Raw genomic sequence first — 19,447 nt, forward strand, 5'->3', positions numbered from 1 at the left:
TCAGGAGGCAGAGGCAGGCAGATCTCTGTGAGTTCATCCTGGTCTACATAGTGAGTTCCAGGACAGCTGGGGCTACAGGGAGACCCTGTCTCAAAAAGACCAAAAAAATAAAAAATAAAATCTTGATTTGCTAGTCATGTGCTATCTTGTAGGCAACTTCAAAAGTTTTCTTATTGTTGATTCTTACAGTGATTTTGGCTACTTCCGTCCAGAAAATGCCTCAGAGTGTGTGGAACAGCCAGAACTGAAGGGGCACGACCTAGAGTTTTGTCTGTATGGAAGAGAAGAACACCTGACAACCACCGGGTAAGATGGCCAGTCCATGGTAAATGACTCCTCACAACTCCAAGTGAACTCTCCTCCTTGCACATATACTGAACAAGTAGTAGTCCCGAACATTCATGTAAGCACTGTCTAGTAGGCTTTCTGTGGTGGTAAACTTACCTGTCGTCTGCTGTGTCCAAATGACAGTTACTGGCCTCATGGTACAGTTGATTCTGGTGTGACTAAGGAACTGGGTTCTCCATTTTAAATTTATTTTCTTATTTATTTATTTTTATTTTCTGTGTATGAGTATTTTGCCTGTATGTGTATAATTGCACCCTTGTCAAGTAATGCCCATAGAGGCCAGAAGAGGGTATCAGACCCCTTGGAACTAGAGTTAGCGACAGTTGTTAGCCACCATGTAGGTGCTGGGAACTGAACTCCAGTCCTCTACAAGGGCAGCCACCTCTTAATCCCTGAGCCATCTCTCCAGTCCCTGGGCTTTTCATTTTAATGAATTTAGTTTCAATGGTGTCCTCAGGATACAGTAGGGCTCTAGAGGAACCTCTGACAGCTCCTCCAATAAACTTCTCCCATCTCCCAGTTTTGTTGATGAGCTTTCTCTGGTCACAGTTTTTGGCATAGTCTCAGGCTAGAAAGGGCAGACATCCCTGGCAGCAAGACACAGAGATACTAGGTCTTCAGGCCCTGAAACTATACAAAATATCCCCATGGACAGCCCTACCCACAGCTATGAAAGAGGATATGTCACTAACCATCACCCATTTTGCCTACTATATAATATTCCAATCATGAAACAATGAGCTTTGCAAAAAGAAGGGTTCCAGCTGGGCGTGGTAGTGCATGCCTTTAGTCCCAGCACCCGGGAGGCAGAGGCAAGCAGATCTCTGTGAATTCAAGGCCAGCCTGGTCTACATAGTGAGTTCCAGGACAGCTGGGGCTACAGGGAGACCATGTCCCAAAAAGACCAAAAAAAACCAAAAACAAACAAAAAACAGGGCTTCCTCATGAGGTAGGTAGCCAAGCATGTAGAAACCTGAGAATGAATTTCAAGTCCACTAAACAGGATGAAACTAGGCATGGCAGTACACACCTGTAATCCCAGCATTCAGGCAGTAGAGGTAGGAGAATCGCCTCGAGTTTGAGGATAGCCTCGGCTACACAGCTAGTCCTAGGCCAGTTAGTGCAAATAACAAAACCGGGTCTCAAAAAGAAAGGCAAGGAGGGAGAGGCAAGATGGCTTAAGCAGGCATAGGGGAAAGGTAATAGGAAGTTACTTCTTCACAGCTCATCCCTAAACAAACATACTTGGGCGTGATGGCACACACCTTTAATCCCAGCACTTGGGAGGCAGAGGCAGGTGAATCTCTGTGGGTTTGAGGCCAGCCTGGTCTACAAAGCAAGTTTCAGGCCAGCTGGGGCTACAGGAGACCCTGTCTCAAAAAGACTAAAAAAATAAAAAAATAAAACACATGTTCAGGGGGCTGGAGAGATAGCTCAGTGGTTAAGCACTGGCTGCTCTTACAGAGGACCCCAGGTTTGGTTCCCAAAACCCATACAGTGGCAAGCAACTGTCCATAACTCCTATTCCAGGGAAATCCAAAGCCCTCTTCTGACCTCTGAGGGCCTTGCATGACATGGGTGCACGTCATACATGCAGGCAATACATTCATATACATAAAATAAAAACAAATAAAATATTAAAAACAAGCATATACATGTTCAGAAAATGGGTGGTATTGCATAGGCTGGGGTTGGAGTTCCCGTGGCCCTTTAATGTCAAAAGCTCACCTATTAAATCATGAAAAAGGAAAGAAAAATCATACAGAAGATCTCAAATGAAGAGTGGTGGTTTCAACTAAAGTGGCCATTTGAGCCCTGAAAAGTAATCTAGGCAGCCATGACCATCGTGGCCCACAGATTGGAAGTGTTTCAACTAAGCTGGTGAGAAACAGCCACTTGGCCTCCAAAATTAGTGCTTTTTGCAGATAGTAGAATAAGTGGCTAGCAGCAAATAAAACTAGAGGTTTTAGTCAGACTTCCCTCAGTTTCCTTAATCAAGAAACCTTTCTGAATTTCCAAACATTGTTTTCTGGAAGTAGGCAAAAGTCCAGAAATATAGCCCAGAATACAAATTCTGCTTTAAAAACAACAAACAAAGCTAGGTGTGGTGGCACACACCTTTAGTCCCAGCACTTGGGAGGCAGAGGCAGAGGCAGGCTGATCTTTGTGAGTTCAGAGGCCAGCCTGGTCTAACTAGTGAGTTCCAGGACAGCTGGGGCTACAGGGAGACCCTGTCTCAAAAAGACCAAAAAAAGAAAAAGAAAAAAGAAAAAAACATGATGGTAAAAAATAATTAAAAAAAAAAAAACTTTAAAAAGGGGCTGGAGAGATGGCTTAGTGGTTAAGAACATGATTGTTCTTGCAGAAGACCCAGGTTCGAATCCCAGCACCTACATGGCAGCTAACAACTGTCCATAACTCCAGTTCCAAGGGATCTGACAGCCTCTTCTGTCTTCCACAGGCATTGCACAACACAGGTGTACTTATCTACACGGAGGCAATACATGCATACACATAAAATAAAAATAATTTTTAAAATGCCGATGGTTCATATGTACAAACTAATACAAACAGAAATTCATCATATGGTTATTTCAATTGCTTGGCTTGACCTTTTAGCAATCTTTCATTTCCCTGGCTGTTCTTTAAGGAGATCTTTTGCCTAGAGCCCGATTTATTGATAAGTGTCTCTATTCTTTGTTACTGACAGTAGGCTTATATCTAGTACTAAAGTTTCTTCCCATGTGTCATTTTGGGGTTCAAGCCCACCTCTGTAATAGCCATCCCTGAAGATGGATTTTGGTAGACTTTGAGGAACTTGTTTTATGTGAGACTTCCACAGCTTGCCAGACAGAATGGCCTGAAAATCCTGCCCAACAGTGGTCAGGACAGCTGCTCCCACCATCCTGGCCATGGTTTGGGCTTGTCTCCCCTACCTCCACCCAGGAGTACCCCAGCCCGGAGGTCGTGGCTTCCAACTCCATGCCTTACCTAGAAAGCAACACAGTCACTACCAGCAAGCAAACCTGTGACCAAACCTCTGCCTTTCAGGTACCGGAAAATTCCTGGAGACAGATGCGAAGGTGGAATGAACCCAGCTCGGGAAGTGAAGGATTTGAAAAAGAAATGCACAAGCAATTTCTTGAATCCCATTAAGCAGGTATGTTAAAAAACAGGTACAGGTAGGGTTTCATCTTCTGCCAGGAAGTCAAAGTTAAAGCATCAAGAATTTGATACTGATACAAGGTGGCCAACTGCCTCTGTAGACCTCTTTACACTGGAAGCTGTTAGGATGAAGGACCTATCACATAACCTAGTGATAAGCTCATCCTGTCAAAAGCTGATGTTTGTGTTAGGGAAAATTGTGTTACATAAAGTTGAAAAGTCCTAGGAGCATGGAATTGTAAGGTGTTTCTGAGGCTCAGAGTCATTCAGGAAAAAGACTTAGGAAGGTAGCCGATCATGAGTGACAGATGCATATGTTGAACTATCACACTGTCTGTCCCCTGATATTGTAATTATTGCACGTTAATCAAAAATTTTAAAAATAAAAGGCCAGGGTTGGGGATGCAACTCAGTTGGTAGAGTGTTTGCCTAGCATGCACACAGCCCTAGGTTCAATCCCCAGCATCACTTAATCAGAGCATGAACACAGTGATCTACATATGCAATCCCAGCATAGGGGAAGTAGAGGGCAGGATCAGAAGTTCAAGGTTAGCCTTGGTTACATAGTTTGAAGTCAGCCTGGGCTGCACAAGACCCTGTTTCAAAAACAAGCAACTAAACCAACCTCTGGGAAAAATTAATCGCAAAAATAAAATTAAAAAGCTAATAAAGGGCCATGACCTGCTGATTTGCACACACAGAGCCCTGGACTGTTTGAGTAGAGTAGATCTTTGTTCTGAATCATGTCAAGTGTATTAAAAATGAAAAGCTCAAGTGTGGTCAGAACAGACTGCTTCGGATCTACAGGCAAGTCATAGGCTGATTATAAATTGTGGTACTGAACTGTCTGCTTGAGATCTGGAAACAGGTAACTGGAGAGACCTCTTGGTAAACAAGCACAGCGCCAGCATTGTGACTTGGGAGATGAGCTGTAGCCCCCCCCCCCACTTCCTAGTCTCTAATATGAGACTGAGCTCCATCCTCCTTTCTGCTTCCCCAGGGGTGAGACACCCACAAGGAAGGGGTGGGGCTCCAGGCAATTTGGGAAGAATGTGTGGGTGTGTGTATTTGTAAGGGGGCAAGTTCCTCCTTTTCTGCACCCCTGCCTGGACTGCTGGTGGCTGTCCTCAGAGTGTTTGTGTGTGTGATTGCACAGGACTCCCGCCCACAGGGACACAGCTTGTCCCAGAATCCAGCTCCGCCTCCTCTTGGATACACTGAAAACACACACTTCCCATCTCCCACCCAGACGCAGGTAGGTTACACAAAAACAGTGATCTACTGAGGCTTATTTGCAAAAACATGCCAAAAATGTAGTAAAAACATAAACCTTGGTGTGCAGTAATCCTGCCTGGCATTGCATTGACACACTTCTTCCCAGATAATGGCCTTGTTGCAGCTTCATTCAGCCTGCTATGATCACAGAATCCTTCCCTGCTCTACCCTTAAGCTCCAAAAGGGATGCCCTTGCATACTTGATTTGCCAGGCATGTCCAACCTGTGTCCTGTGGACCATGTATAGTTACATGTGGTCCAACACAAAATTGTAAACTTACTTTTAAAACACTTTGCGATTTTCTTTCTTTTTTTGTGTGTAACTTGGTTGTATAGTTCTCAAGCATGAACTTCGTAGATGAAGTATCATATTGTGTCAATTTGAGGCAGTGGCCCAGGTTTCCAGTGTAACTTTGCCATGGAAGCCCCCAAAGTCCAGCCCCTGGGCAGTTGGAGCTCAGATTCCCCTGTGCTGGCCGTGCTAGCCTCCTGATAACACTGAGATGGTTCATCTGGGGGGTTGAGAATACCCTCACTAAGTCACTCAGTGAAGTGAGGGGAGCGAGTGAGCGCTTTGAATGCAGTCCTAGACTATGCATACCTAATCGCTTTTGTGCTTGTGTTTTAATTTATCAAGAATTCCAAGTCGAGTTCTGTTCCCATTATCCTGGCTATCGTGGGATTGATGCTGGTCACAGTTGTGGCAGGAGTGCTCATTGTGAAGAAATATGTCTGTGGTGGAAGGTAAGGAATATGGAAGTGGGTCATAGGTACTGAATTCAAACCAAAAAGTCAACCCAATGCATGTGATTGAGTTCACTCTTGGCTGAAACTAGGTAGTTAAAGTGATATCCCTGAAAATTCAGGCCCATATCTTCTTGTACCTTAGATTTTTTGTATGGCAACTGTGTACTGTGCTGCCTGTCAGTGTGACTCACTCTATGAGTGTGTAAACTTGAAGAAAGCCTGTGCTATATGAAATACCCCCTATGCCGGGTGGTGGCACACCCTTAATCCTAGCACTCAGGAGACAGAGGCAGGCAGATCTCTGTGAGATCAAGGCCAGCCTGGTCTACATAGCAAGTTCAAAGCCAGCTGCAGCTATAGGGAGATACTATCTCAAAAGAAACCAAAGAGAGAGAAAGAGTGATAAAGAGAGAAAGAGAGGGAGAGGGAGGGAGAGAGGGAAGGAGAGGGAGGGAGACCCCCTACTCAGCTCAGGAGGCTAACCAGGGTCCTCTCCCCAGGTTCCTGGTGCACCGATACTCTGTGCTGCAGCAGCATGCAGAGGCCGATGGAGTGGATGCTTTGGACACGGCCTCCCATGCTAAAAGCGGTTATCATGATGATTCAGATGAGGTGAGACTGCCTCTTCTTGAGGAATTATCTAAAAATGTAAATTTCAAAAGGAGTTTTTCTTCTCATGATCAAGTTGCGATCAGAGCCCAGTCGTGCATGAGCTAGAAGCAGCACCTTCATGTCTGCAGGACCTGGCACACCTAGAAACTGATTACTTTCCAAATAGGAAGCTTTTGGTGTGATGGTAATACAGCATGTCTTTCTTTTCAGGACCTCCTGGAATAGCTCACCAGGAGCTGGGACAGAGCGCTGAAGGTTGAGCCACAGTACCTCCTAAATTCCTGCGGGCTCCGACTTGGGGAAATAAATTTCCCATTGTGACAGACCCAGCTCTATTTCTGCTGCTCCCACGCAAGGCGAAAGGACCCATAGTAAAGAAATGCAGGGTGGAGGTGGGGAGCCGGAACACTCTTACAGTTGTCTCTCAGAAGAGGGGGTGCAGTTTTTAAATTCTTTAATTTTTTATTTCAGGTTCTGTCTTTTGTTAAAGTATGGGCTTTGGTGTTTTGTTGTTTGTGTTTTAAGGGAAATGGAATGGGATTCAAAGGGATTGTTTCACTAACCCCACTGTTAGTGTTCTGCACGGTGCCCACCCCAGGGCATCTTGCCAACTCCAGCATCAACTCTCACATATTTGGTGCTGTCCCTGGGCTCAGCTGGCCATGGGACGCATCCAGACAGGAAAACAAAGGATGCGGTGACTGGCACTGCCTGGCCAGCTTTTCTCCATCTGTGGACAGCCCTGCCTGAAGGACACTGCGCACCAGCTCCTCGCACAGATCCTAGCTGCATCTTCCCCACCCCCCAACCCCAACCAGGACTATAGGCCCCAGTGATTTTTCTTTTCCCTTGTTTAATTAGGCAATACCCTTGTTAATGGCTCTTTGGCAACAAACTTCACCATGTGCTTCCAAGACACTAAATCAGGAAAACTTAACAGGGCAATATTTTTAACTTGGGGCAGGAAGAAGGGAGCAGCAGAGAATTGACTAGATTTAACACCTATTAAGGGCGAAACTCTGGCCGCTTTTGAGCACTTTCAAGCTGTGCTTTGTGTGTGTGCCAGTGGACTTGCTCAAGGACAGGGTGCAGGCTTGGCCTGGAAGCCTGCCCAGGCTCCCCCATCCCTTCACTGGAGTTCATTGTTGAGGGTATGCAATGCAGCCCCAGGACTTACTGCTGCTGTCTTCCATTATCCCTGTTGCCCATTTTGAAGGCCTCGCTGTTGAACTATCACCATGGCTGCTGATTCACTTCCTCCTAGACCGCTATTCATAGAACCAGGGATAGGGATGTCTTCAGATTTATATTCTTTATAAAAAAATCAAAATTATATTACCAGACTATCCTCATCCTTTCCCTAGTTTTGCCAAGGTGTTTGTTGGCTTGAAACTTTTGACTGAACCAACCGAAGACCCACCTCAACTGTATGTAAGGCCTTGGTTTCATGGTTTAAATATAAGGAAGTTTTCCATTTGACATTTTTCTAAATTAAATTATAGCATAGAGCTGGTAGATTTGGGGGTGGCCATCTAGTAAAGGACAGCAGTGAGCACTGATTTTAAGACAGCTTGATCCCTTGCTGTGCGGGCACATGGTGTGGTCGGTCCTTGGTCTCTATACCCAATTGATGCTATTTTGCTGCTAGTTTATTTCGTGCCTAGAAAGTCAGTAAAAGGTTAACGTGCCAAACTAACTTTGTCAGAATGCATGAACAGATGGCTAACTTCACTCCTCCCCAGAAAGGATGAACCAGCAGCAGGGAAAGAGGGGGAAGAAGTGGATGGAGAATATAGAGACATTGAATTGCAGTTAAATGAGTCAGGGAGCTTCTGTTAGAAAATGAAGTTAGGACCATTTCTGTGAGGAGAATTAATATTTGTTAGGGCCAGAATGCACTAGTCTGTTTAGCTCATTCATTTTCCATGGTTCTACAATTTAAAATAATTCCTGACACATCAGCTTATAAATAACCAATTTCAGCTTCGATCCCACCCTCACCTCCTATGCAAAGTGAAAAGACCAGTTTCCACCACACACAGTTTCCCAGCATATACCCAGCTAGATGCGGGTTGACATGCCAGCATGGGGCAGTCCTCTAACCACTGAAGATGAGGATTCTCTGCTCCAATAGTCCCTGTAATCTCTGTAGACATGGCGGTCTTCAGAGCACTAGCACTTACATTCTGTCTTTTGAGCTGCCACTGTTCTTGTGATAGGGCTCAGGAGCCAAAGTTGAGTCAGTCATGCAGGGTCCCTGTGCTGACTGGTTGTCTTCAGAGCTCTGAGACATGGTTATTGCCTTTCTCATAGGTGACTTGCTGATTTGAAGACAGGGATCAATGGCATTTGTTTCAGAGCATTATTTTAGCACCATTTTGTTTTCTTTTTGGAAAACAGAAAAATCGTATTCCCCTGCTTCATGGCTGAAAATAAAAGTAATAATGGTAATTTTGAACGTGTCTTCAGGAGCAGTCCCTTCCATTGTGGATGGTCACTGTTGGGGAGCACAAGTGAGTCTATGGATGGCTCTTTCTCTCCATCCTCCCATTTCCACCCTTTGTTAGCTGGCTCTGTTGACCATGGGACTACCCATCTGCTAGCTTTCAGTGACAGTCACACTCAGAAATGTGCTCCCTCAGTCAGAGGAAAACAGCCTAAGCTCTTTAGAGCTTCTAAAAAACAATAATTTCTGGTTTCTTCTGTTCAGCCTAGGAGCATAGTCATCACTAGTAAGCCTAGTTATCACTGTGTGAATTCTCAGCATAGTGGTGGCAGAGGGGATTATTTTCGGAGGCAGAAGAGCATTTAGCGTTGTTAGATAACTTGGACATGTCAGACAGACCATAGTGGCCTGAGCTTTAAAATCCAGAATTCACCCATCCTTCATCCTTGAGACCCTAGGGGCTTTTGGGTTTTCCTGAGTCCAGAGGCCAGGGCTGGATGTGCCTCAGCTGTAAGTTGAATGGAGCAGTGCTCAGAAGAGTAGAAGCCTTTGGAAACTTATGGCAGTTGCAGGTTGGGCTCAGGAGCTTTAATGGAATCTCTACAGCTGCACCTTAGAACTGCCATAGCTTGTCGGCACTCTGGTGTGTGTCCCTCTACTTTTGGCTTGCCTTTGGTCCTCTGCTTGCCCACCTTTCCTCTGTGGCAGTATAGTATTGCAGGCCACTCCTTGTCCAGCTTATAAACCATGACTGGACACAAATATTAAACCAATCCCTTTGTCAGGATACCAGATGCATGTCCATTCATACAAGCCCCATAGTGACAGGGCTGACCAGGCTTCACTCATTTTATTACTCTGTAAGTAAACTATCTAGGTAGAGTCTCTCTCTCTTCCCAGAGCTCTGAAGAGCCCTGCTCCCATGCGTGCTGGCCACCAGCTCACCTGCTTGTTGTCAGTTGAGCCCTTCAACTCCACATTAAGCTGGGATACTTGGAATTGCTAAAATGCGAAGGGATACAGCTTTTCAGCATTCTACCTAACCTTCCTTCCAGCAGGAAGATTAACGTGGATTTAAATGTTTTTTAAACAAAACCAAAGTTTAAGATTTGCCATATGATGTAGTGACAGGGAAGGCCAGAGTTGGCAAGCCAGACTTTATGTGCCATCGGTCAGTGCTTTGCCAGGTTCAGGTCACTCTGGGAGCACCATCCTGCCCTCACGAAGGGTCACTGAAATAACAGAAAAAGGTTGATTTCTTGGTTCCATACATTAGAACAATAAGAATTAGAACATTAATTTAATTTGAAATTGTCTTCAACAACTTGCTGTGTGCATTTTTTCACATCAGTACATTCTTATGCATCTGTTTATATGGAATAACACAGACTAATCTGTACCTTTATATATGTGTGTGTACATATATACATGTATAAACTGTATAGTGTACATGGTAATGATTTATTGGTATGCCCCAAATCTCTAGTGCAGTTCTCATCCTGCGCATGCCCTCAGCTGTGGTCATGTGACTTACAGTCCCCTGGGGGTTCTGCCACTCCCCTGTGTTTGGACCTCCAGGGAGGAGGGTTTGGGCTGCACACTCTTTCTCCTCGTGCACAGAAATGCTCAGGGTCCCCATGTGCCTGTCTTCCCTCCCTTATTTTTTGTTCCCTTTCTGAGCATGTGGTTCCTCCTCCAGCTTTGGAGGGGCAGCTGCCTTCCTAGGAAAGTGTAAAGCAGTAATACAGCCACTACTGCATGCGCACTAAAAACTCAAGATTTCTGTTTCCTTGGGACAGAAAAATTGCATGTGAGGTGGGATAATCAACTTTCAAAGACCCATGCCAACTACACGGCCAAGCCAGAACCTATAATGAAATCCCACAAAATGGAAATAAAACTCAAATTTCTTTAGCATTGTGTAAATAAATCTGGATGTGTTTAACTTTGTACTGGTAATTTTCTGTATATTTGCAATATTTGGGTTAGAAATAAAATAGACTGGACTTTGTTACCTGACCTACTAAGATGACTAAGCTAAGTTTGTTAACAGAACTTTTCCAGTTTTTTATCTTCAAAAATCAAAACTCCAGCAACCAGAGAAGCAAAAATTTTAAAAAGTCAGGACTGTGCATTTATAGTATGAGAGAGAGTCAATAATTTATAGGGGAAATGACTCCTAATTGAGTTTATTTGCCCATAAATTTCCTAATCTTGTCCTTTCCCTTTCTTTATGCTCATCAAGATCTGCCTTCCAGGGCCATGGAGGACCCTCTTTTGTTGTCACTTTCAGAAAGCCTAGCAGCCCCACCACACTTCCCCCAGGGTGTGTTGCTACACTTCTGGACACAACAGCATGTGGCTGCCCTCCTGAATCTGCTGTTCCCTGTAGCCAGTTTGGCAGAGAGCAACACGGGAGGTTTGCCTACAGCAGCTTTCTGTCTGCCTCCTTTAGGCTTGCTTCCCTTGCAGCTCTCACTATCCTTCAGAGTCCCAGCCTCCTGTTAGCCATTAGCCACCCTCCCCTGCCATGGGATAGCATTTTGAGCCACTCTTTCCATTTGGTACTCCCATGTTTCGGCCTGGAGATGCCACAGCAAAGCCCTTGATCTTTAGGGATTCTAACATATTCTAAGAGCCCCTGCACCAGAATCCGGCTAGTCTGGAACTTACTATGTAGCTCAGGCTGCCCTTAAATGCAAAGCAGTCCTCCTGCCTCTACTTCCTGAGTGCTGGGATTACAAGTGGGAGCCAGCATGCCCAACTCTGAATTGGACTTTCTGATGGGCAGACCTGAGGCATCTGCATTTTAAATTTGACTCTTTTTTAATATTTATTTTTACTTTATGTGCATGTAAGTGCACGTGTGTCGTACAGTGCCCACGGAGGTCAGAAGAGGGCATCTAATTCCCTGGAAAACCTAAATTTGATCTCTGGGACCCACAAGATGGAAGGAGAGAACTGATTCTGGAAAGTTGTCCTCTGACCTCCCATGTGCTCCATGATGTGCACGCATGTACGTACACACACACACACACACACACACACAAAATATAACTAATTTTGAAAAATCCAATGTGGTCAGCTCCTGAGGAATGATACCTGAGATTGATCTCTGGCCTCCACATATAAACACACACCTACCCACATAAAGAGGTCCCCTGGTTTGGGGGCTGCTGGTATTTCTAGGAGCCTGGGCTGGGTCAGGCTAGAGAAACAGATCTGAGAGATCTTTAAATTAGTTCTGGTATGACACAAGTTCAACTGTCTACCAATCAAACCACCCTCTTCAGCCATCCCAGTCCCCTATAAACAAATTCCTGACTCTGAAGTCTATCTACAGGTTGCAGTCACTGGGCTTCTATCATCCCAAGATAATAAGGACTCCTAGGGACCTACTAACTGCCCCTAAGTGGGGTACTAAAATCAGTAAGGAGCTCATTCACTCCACACTAATACTCCCTCCATGGGGTCAAAATAGAGGTAGGGGAGGGCTGTGTGTAAAGTCTACTTGAATTTTGCTATGACTCTAAAACTGCTCTCTCGCTCTCTCTCTCTCTCTCTCTCTCTCTCTCTCTCTCTCACACACACACACACACACACACACACACATATGGTTCAGTGGGTAAGGTCACTCACCACCAAACTTGATTACCTGAGTTCAATCCCCAGAATCCATCCAGTGGAAGAAGAGAGTCTACTGCAGCAAGTTGTCCTCTGACCTCTACATGCATGCTATGACATGCATGAGCACAGACATACGAATGTAATAAAAATCAATTTAATATAGAGGAATTACTGGCCCCTGGAATTAGGAAAGTGGGAATGCAATAGGAAACCAGATAATTTGGGTGGAAGTTACGATACATGTAGCACAGTAGTTGGATAAGCCTGGAACTCACAATGGGCCTTAAGCATTGTAGCTAGCACCTGCTGTGGACTGGCCATTCACCTACATTTTATTGTATCCTAGACACATCCTGGCATCACCATCCCTTGTTACATAGACCTGAGGTTCAGAACCGCCAGCTGGTGACCAAGTGGTACAGCCAGATGTCACACACCCGTGTCCCTGAGGAGCTCTCCTTCCTGTACCAGGTCGCCTCTCTCTTCATGTGCACTTTATCTCATAGGAAGGGAGCCACTGACAGCTTTCAAAGGGGGAAATGCTGGCCTGACATAAAAATAGCTTCCATTTATCAAGCACTTAGTCGGCTACATTCTGCTAAGCACTTTACAGAGATTACCTCTTTCAATCCTCACAACAACCCTATGGCTATTATCTCCATTTTACAGATGAAGAAACAGACTGAAGAGCGGGGATAGGGGTTGGCTGGCCATGTAGCTCAGTGGTAGAGTGCTTGCCTAGCAATCACTCTAGGCCCTAAGCTCAAGCCTCAGGTCAGAGAGAGAGAGAGAGAGAGAGAGGAGAGGGGAGGGCAAAGGAGGAGGGGTGGACAGAGACAGAGATAAAGATTGAGAGACACTATGGATTATCACTGGTTACAGAGCTAGCTGGTGATGGAGCTCAAGTGTAGCCAACATAGTCTGACTGCAGAGGACCAACTATACCCACCCCTGCCCTGCCCTTCGGGATTGGCAACAGCAAAGGGAAGACTCTTTGAAAGCCAAGGTGTACAGACCACTGTTCAATGCGTGTCAGAGCGGCTAAAGGTGTTCCTGAGAGTCTACTGATCTTGGCACCTGATGCCCTGTTGGATGAACTGGAGGTCAGGTGTGAAGATGTCATCCAGTGCCCCCACAGAAGCCAGAGGTCCCTCTGATAGTCTGTGATCAAGCTCTCCCCTCCCTTCTAGTGCTGTAGGGGTGTCATCTCACTCCCAAGATAACAGGGCCACCTCAGCCCTCCTCCTGTGGCTATTCTGAGCCACTCTCTGATCCTCCTCTTCCCCTGGCCCCTAATTCACCCCTCAGTGGGAGTAAGTGGGTGGGGAAAGGACAGCCCACTTACATAAGCCTGTGACTGCGACCCCAGGGAGGCCAGCCTGGACAGCAGGTGCTCAGCCCCTCCCTCACCAGCGACAGAGAAAATCTTCAGCTGGAGGCCAGCATGGAGACAGCCCTGGAGGTAGCCTCAGGCTCCCAGCGGCAGGTGGAAGATGCCGGCCCATCGGATGCTGAAGGACCCCAGGCTTTACCTCGACAGGAGGCAGGCAGCCCTTCTCTGCAGCTCCTGCCCTCTATAGAAGGTGATCCATGACAGTGGGAAGGCTGCATGGTGGGGAGGGGAGGGGAGGGCTACCCTAGTACACCTCGGGAGGTTTTTGCAGGCTTTAACAACTTCACAGAACTGGTACTTAGGACACAGGAATATTCATGGGAGCTCTCGCCTTCCTTGATTGTGGCTTGCTACTCAAGTGTCTGTGCTATGTTATTTTATTTTAGCTGGGGAAAAAATCCGTGAATGATGCTTGTGGCACTTTACAGTGACTGACAATGATCTTTATATTTTTGCCATTAAAAACTGTCACAGGGCATAGGAGGACCTGGTAGATGAATGGCCAGTTGGGAAGGGACCAGGGTGAGATAGCAGCCATATGTAATAGAAGAAAGGGGCATCCAGAATTATGGCTGTGTAGGTTGAGTGTCTTGGGCAGCATGACACATGGCTTCTGCCTGGGTCATACAGAGCATTGAGACCTACCTCAACCCCCCACACTGGCTCCCCTGGCCTGTCAGATTCAGCTCTGTGGAACTAGAACCCTTTAGGGAGCAGCACTCCATTTCTGTTCTCCAGACGGAGAGAAATTTGGTGCCCCTTCCAGCATCTCCATCCTGTTACTTTCCCCAGTGCCAGCTGCCCTGACAACAAGGCCCCTTAGCTCACCTGGGAAGCCACTGGGAGCCAAACTTAAGTGTGTCTGTCTCCACAGCACCTGGCTCTTGACACGAGAGAGATGAGAAGCGACTCAGCTCTTCCCTTTTGTGACAGTCTTCCGAAGCCCTGTGGCTGTGCTAGACATTCAGCACAGCTGTTCAAAGCCCCAGCTTTCTGCCCCCTTAAAGTCTTAATTGCAAAAGATTCAAGACTACAAATGAGAAAATCTACAAACTCCCAAGAAGGCAAGAGGCAGGAGAAGATAAGGCATCCCAGACTGGCAAGCCAAAGGTCTGGGCTCCATTCCCAGTGCTGCCTCCAGCAGCTCGGTGACCTTGGACAAGTCAATTTAACTGCTCAGCTTCAGTTTCCTCCTTGTAAAAATAATTAATAAACATCTACCTAGCAGGCCACTGGGAAGGATCACTGAGGTCATCCAAAGTGCATTGGAAGAGGCTAGGCCAAAATGGGAACGTTTCCAAGAAAGGAATGAGATCCAGTTCTGTCTTCAAATAGGGTCTTGAAGCACAGCTGCCCACCTCTTATCCTAATATACTAGCCTAATGGGAGCTGCTTGAAGGTCAAGGATAGAGAGTTGGTGGGTGGAGTTTATCTCATTGCAGAAGAGGTAGCGTCATTGTGACCATACTAAGCTGAGATGATGGAGACAGAAAACTACCTTCTTCCTCTAAAAGTTTGCAGGGAGATGTCATTGGTGGAGGACAGAGCCAGGAGCACTAACTCCCCAGCTCCTGGTCTCTGCTTTCCTGGGGACAGCATGCATATCACCCAGGCTTTGCTTTTGCTGAGAAGAGGACACTATGGGCAGCTAGCTCTGACAGTCCCTGGCTTCAGGCCCAGCCCAAAGCTCCATGCAGGCATTGGGGCCATAGCTAGTGGCTCAGCCCAGTGGTTTCCTAGAGGTGACTAGCAGTAAGGACAGCCTCTGACACATTGCAAGCATGGGTGCATCTATTAGCTGCTTAGAGGAAGACAGAGTTCAACTCATAGCTCCTCCATCTTGCCACCCTTAGAAGAATGAGTCCACCTCTCCAAGAGGCCTTCATTTTCTCATCTGTAAATTGAGAAGGCTGAACTTAGTCAATGTCCTACCTTGTTGATGGCTGTGGCCCCCAGAAAAAAAAAACTGATAAAATCTGTAGACTGTCACCCTGGGAAAATACACCAAAAGAATTTGTGCAGCTCACAGAACCCATCCAACAGTCCTGAAAGGGGGCTTGGGCCTAGATTTGAGGACTCCCAACTTCCCTGAGAGTTCAAAAACTTATTAGCTTCCTAAAGCCTCATCTTCCTCATAGAGGGCCCCAGGGTCTAAGGAGTATTGCAGGGAGCATATGAGCACAGGGGAAGCCAATCAGGCAGAAATTAACTGGCAAGATCAACAAAATGCATCTGACTAACAATGGGCTTTCAGTCCAGCTACGTGGCCAAATCGGCAGGAAGATGCAGCTGGCACTGGTACCAATTCTGTGTCCTTATCACAGCATGGAGTACCAATTTTGTGTCCTTAGCCCAGCACTGAGACACTGTGTCCTGGAGACAAAGCCTGCAGGGGCCAAAGGTGAGGCTGGGGAAGGGGCTGTACCCCCGAGGTAGAGAAGATAGGGCCCTTAGCCAGGCGTGGTGGTGCACATCTTTAATCCCAGCACCTGGGAGGCAGAGGCAGGCGGATCTCTGAGTTCAAGGCCAGCCTGGTCTACATAGTGAGTTCCAGGACAGCTGTGGCTACAGGGAGACCCTGTCTCAAAAAGACCAAAAAAAAAAAAAAAGAGAGAGAGAGAAGATGGGGCCCTTAGAGAAAGGAAGATCAGCTGCTAATTTCAACAGAATTGCTCCAAGCGACTATGCACCTACATCCAATCTGAACTGCTGAGTGTCTTCCAGGCTGGGAACCTGAATCTCATGCCTGAGAGGAGCAATCATTTCCTTCCTTCCTTTCTTCTTTCCTTCCTTCTTCCCTTCTTCCATCCTACCTCAAATATTTATTTTTCTGTCTATTACAAGGTGGATACTGTCCTAGGTGCCAGTTACAGAAGTGAACAAAATCTTAAAAATGTTGCCCTTAAGATATAGTCTAACAGAGAGAGATAGACAAATAAGAAGTAAAATATATTGGGGTTGGGGATTTAGCTCAGTCATAGAGTGCTTGCCTAGCAAGAACAAGGCCCTGGGTTCAGTCCTCAGCTCCAGAAAAAAAAAAAAACAACACAAAACAAGGCAACAAAAAGTAAAATATATTATCTGTCAGATGATACCAAAAGGGATACCAGAGAGACAGAAAGTTCTGGGGGTAGGGAGCATGCAAATATCTTCTTTCAAGCAAGATAGTCAGCAAAGGCCCCACAAATAAGGTGCTATTTGAGCAACAATGTAGTGGATATTTATGGGGAATATTTTCTATGCAGACAGAACAGAGGTTCTGAGGTAGGAATGTGCTTTGTGTGTTGGATGGCTGTGGTTGCAGCACGGCAAAGGACAGTGCCTGGACTGAGGGGCAGAGGGTAAGCCATTTGCTCTAGTTTGTTTCTTCATTGCTGTGACAAAACACTCTGACCAATACCAACTTGAGGAAGAAAGAGTCTATTTGGCTCACATCTCCTGGGTCACAGTTCATCACTGAGGGAGCCCAAGGTAGGAACTCAGGGCAGGAACCTGGAGGCAAGAGCTGGAGCACAGGCCATGGAGGAATGCTGCTTACAATACAGGACCATCTGCCCAGGGGTGGCACCACTGACAGTGGGCTGGGCAATCCCACATCACTCAACAATCAAGAAAATGCCCCACAGACAATGGCCGTAGAATAATCCAATGGAGGAAATTCCCCAGTTGGAGCTCCCTCCACCCAGGAATGTCAGGCTGACAACTAAAGCTATCCAGCACACCATTGTAAAGAATTGAGTTGATTCTGAGATGGATGGGCAGCCAGTGCAAGGTTTTGATTAAGGACTGGCACACTCAGGTGTAAGTTTTAGGGTTTTTTTTTTTTTCTGGGTATTGTGTCAAGAGTGGATAGTGGGTATTTCTTAGACAGTAACAAGATCATCAGCTGAGCATGAGAAAGAATAGCAGAGTATAGAGGTTTTAGAAGAGGAACCACAGATGACATGAGCTAAGGCCATCTGATAGATTTGTCAGGGCCATCAGGCATGGTGGCACACCCTATAATCTCAGCATTTAGGAGGATGTCACGCCTGTCTTGGTGGCACATTTCTTTAATCCCAGTACTCAGGAGGCAGAAGCAGACAGATCTCTGTGAGTTCAAGGCAAGCCTGGTCTGCATACAGAGTTCGAGGCCAGCCAGGTTACACAGTGATACCCTGTTTAAAAGACAAAAAATTATCAGGGTTCATCTGGGGGCAGTTCTCTGATAATGGCCATCCAATTTGAATCAGAATGTTTTAAAAAATTACTTTGATAACCAATTCCATTTCAATAGATGACTTACATATTGTCATCCACACTTTGCATTTGGAGTTCTCAGAGGCTGAGGGATTCATGGCAGGGTGGGACTTTGATGCCTCCTTTCTAAGGTATCATGTCATATATATTTTTTTATTTATTCTTTGAGAATTTCATGCATGTATACAATGTATTTTGATGTCATGTAATTTTTTTTTTATTTTCTCCCCCAATGCTTGTCTGTGTGGACACTGAGTGTGTGGAAGGTGCTAGAGAGACTGGTGGGATAAACATGCCTTGGTGGCCCCACAGAATTGCAATGTCACAGCATTCAGGAATGAAAACCAAAGGAATAGAGTCAACATGGGTTAGTGGGTACTAGCTGATGAAAAAAACATCTCAGAAACAATGGGTGTTTCTTGCTTGCTGGCATGACAGAAAACAAGGGACCCTATTCAGTAGGTAGTTCACTATGCAGCGATTCAGGGACACTGGCCTTTTCCTATGGGGCTTTGCCACTTGAGGACCTTGTGATCCTCTGCCTTTAGACAGCAGAAGGGGGAACACAGAGTAGTCACTTCTTACAAGCCCTGCCACCAAAACAAGTCTCACCTGTTCCACTCACTGGAGAGAATTAGTCTCATGGACTACACCAAGGGACACTAGGAAATGTGCCTGGTGGGGCAGTCACTGCTCAGAGATCACTACATTGTGAAGAAATCACATCAGATTTGGTGGCCAAGGAGCTGTGTCTGTTATAGAGGTGGTAGGAGAGCAGGACACTTCCAAGTCAGATCATAGAGAGGCTACAGTTCAGGGTCTAGGGATGACGACAGGGTCTGATGGCTGAAACAGGTGTTGAACTGCTGAGTGAGATGTGAGTGGACCTGCAGGGGCTGAAAAGACGGATGTTGATATCACCAGGACTTATGAGTGGAATGTGACACAGGCAGTGAGCCAGGGCTGAAGCCACCAAGCCTGAGAGCAGGACTGTGACAGGCAAGGCATGATGGTGTCTTTATCCCAAAGTGTCATCGGCTTCCATGTCATTTGCTTTTTCTGGTCTTGCTTCAAGGAGGTGACATTCTCATCCTTTTCAAGGTTCTTCTGAAGTCTTCGCACTCTTTTCCCACCACAGTCCTCCAGGCAGGTCTCTAAGGCCAAGGCCATACCCTAGCTACCTGCAAATGTTTCTCTAAGAAATTCTGGTACTTGCTTCTTGAATTCCTGAAAATATTTAGTTTCAAAGCCATAGTTGGCATTGACCATTTGCTCTTATTTTGATAGTCATTTGCTCACACATGTATGTGTTTATGTGTGCACTCATACAAGCTTGCACATGTACTTGCAAACATACACACGCACATGTACCACTCATATAGACACACATATACTTGATCACCCCTCTCCAATGTGTCTTCTCCTTCCTTCCGTGCTTAATAGTGTTGTATGAACCACATAGGCTTGGGAGATTGCTGGAAGAAAGTCTCTGACCATGCGGAAGGAAATTACAAGAGGATATGAACAATTATTTCCCATGAGAGTAGAAACAAAATGGGCAAAAATTTGAGCAGATTAAAATTAGATGGTAGGAG

The 19,447-nt window shown here is 46.0% G+C and overlaps 2 protein-coding genes across 3 annotated transcripts in view; both read left to right on the forward strand.

Moving 5' to 3' along the window:
- Sort1 (sortilin 1) overlaps positions 1 to 10,616 on the forward strand; it is a 76,472-nt gene extending 65,856 nt beyond the window's left edge. Inside the window, exons 16-21 of the mRNA XM_008850438.2 lie at positions 190 to 306; positions 3,400 to 3,508; positions 4,670 to 4,768; positions 5,426 to 5,532; positions 6,036 to 6,147; positions 6,358 to 10,616. Coding sequence (XP_008848660.1) covers positions 190 to 306; positions 3,400 to 3,508; positions 4,670 to 4,768; positions 5,426 to 5,532; positions 6,036 to 6,147; positions 6,358 to 6,372 — 559 coding nt within the window. The 3' untranslated portion in view covers positions 6,373 to 10,616. The remainder of the gene's footprint in view (positions 1 to 189; positions 307 to 3,399; positions 3,509 to 4,669; positions 4,769 to 5,425; positions 5,533 to 6,035; positions 6,148 to 6,357) is intronic.
- Mybphl (myosin binding protein H like) overlaps positions 1 to 19,447 on the forward strand; it is a 32,843-nt gene that overhangs the window by 4,139 nt on the left and 9,257 nt on the right. The window contains exons 2-4 of one of the 2 annotated variants that reach the window (XM_017802532.1): positions 13,109 to 13,125; positions 13,571 to 13,573; positions 13,653 to 13,803. In XM_017802532.1, the coding sequence (XP_017658021.1) occupies positions 13,665 to 13,803 (139 nt within the window). In that variant the 5' untranslated portion in view covers positions 13,109 to 13,125; positions 13,571 to 13,573; positions 13,653 to 13,664. The other variant, XM_008850396.1, reaches the window with a different exon arrangement.

Source organism: Nannospalax galili, unplaced genomic scaffold (genome assembly GCF_000622305.1).
Source record: "Nannospalax galili isolate Female #2095 unplaced genomic scaffold, S.galili_v1.0 scaffold5, whole genome shotgun sequence".
Classification (NCBI taxonomy): Eukaryota; Metazoa; Chordata; class Mammalia; order Rodentia; family Spalacidae; genus Nannospalax; species Nannospalax galili.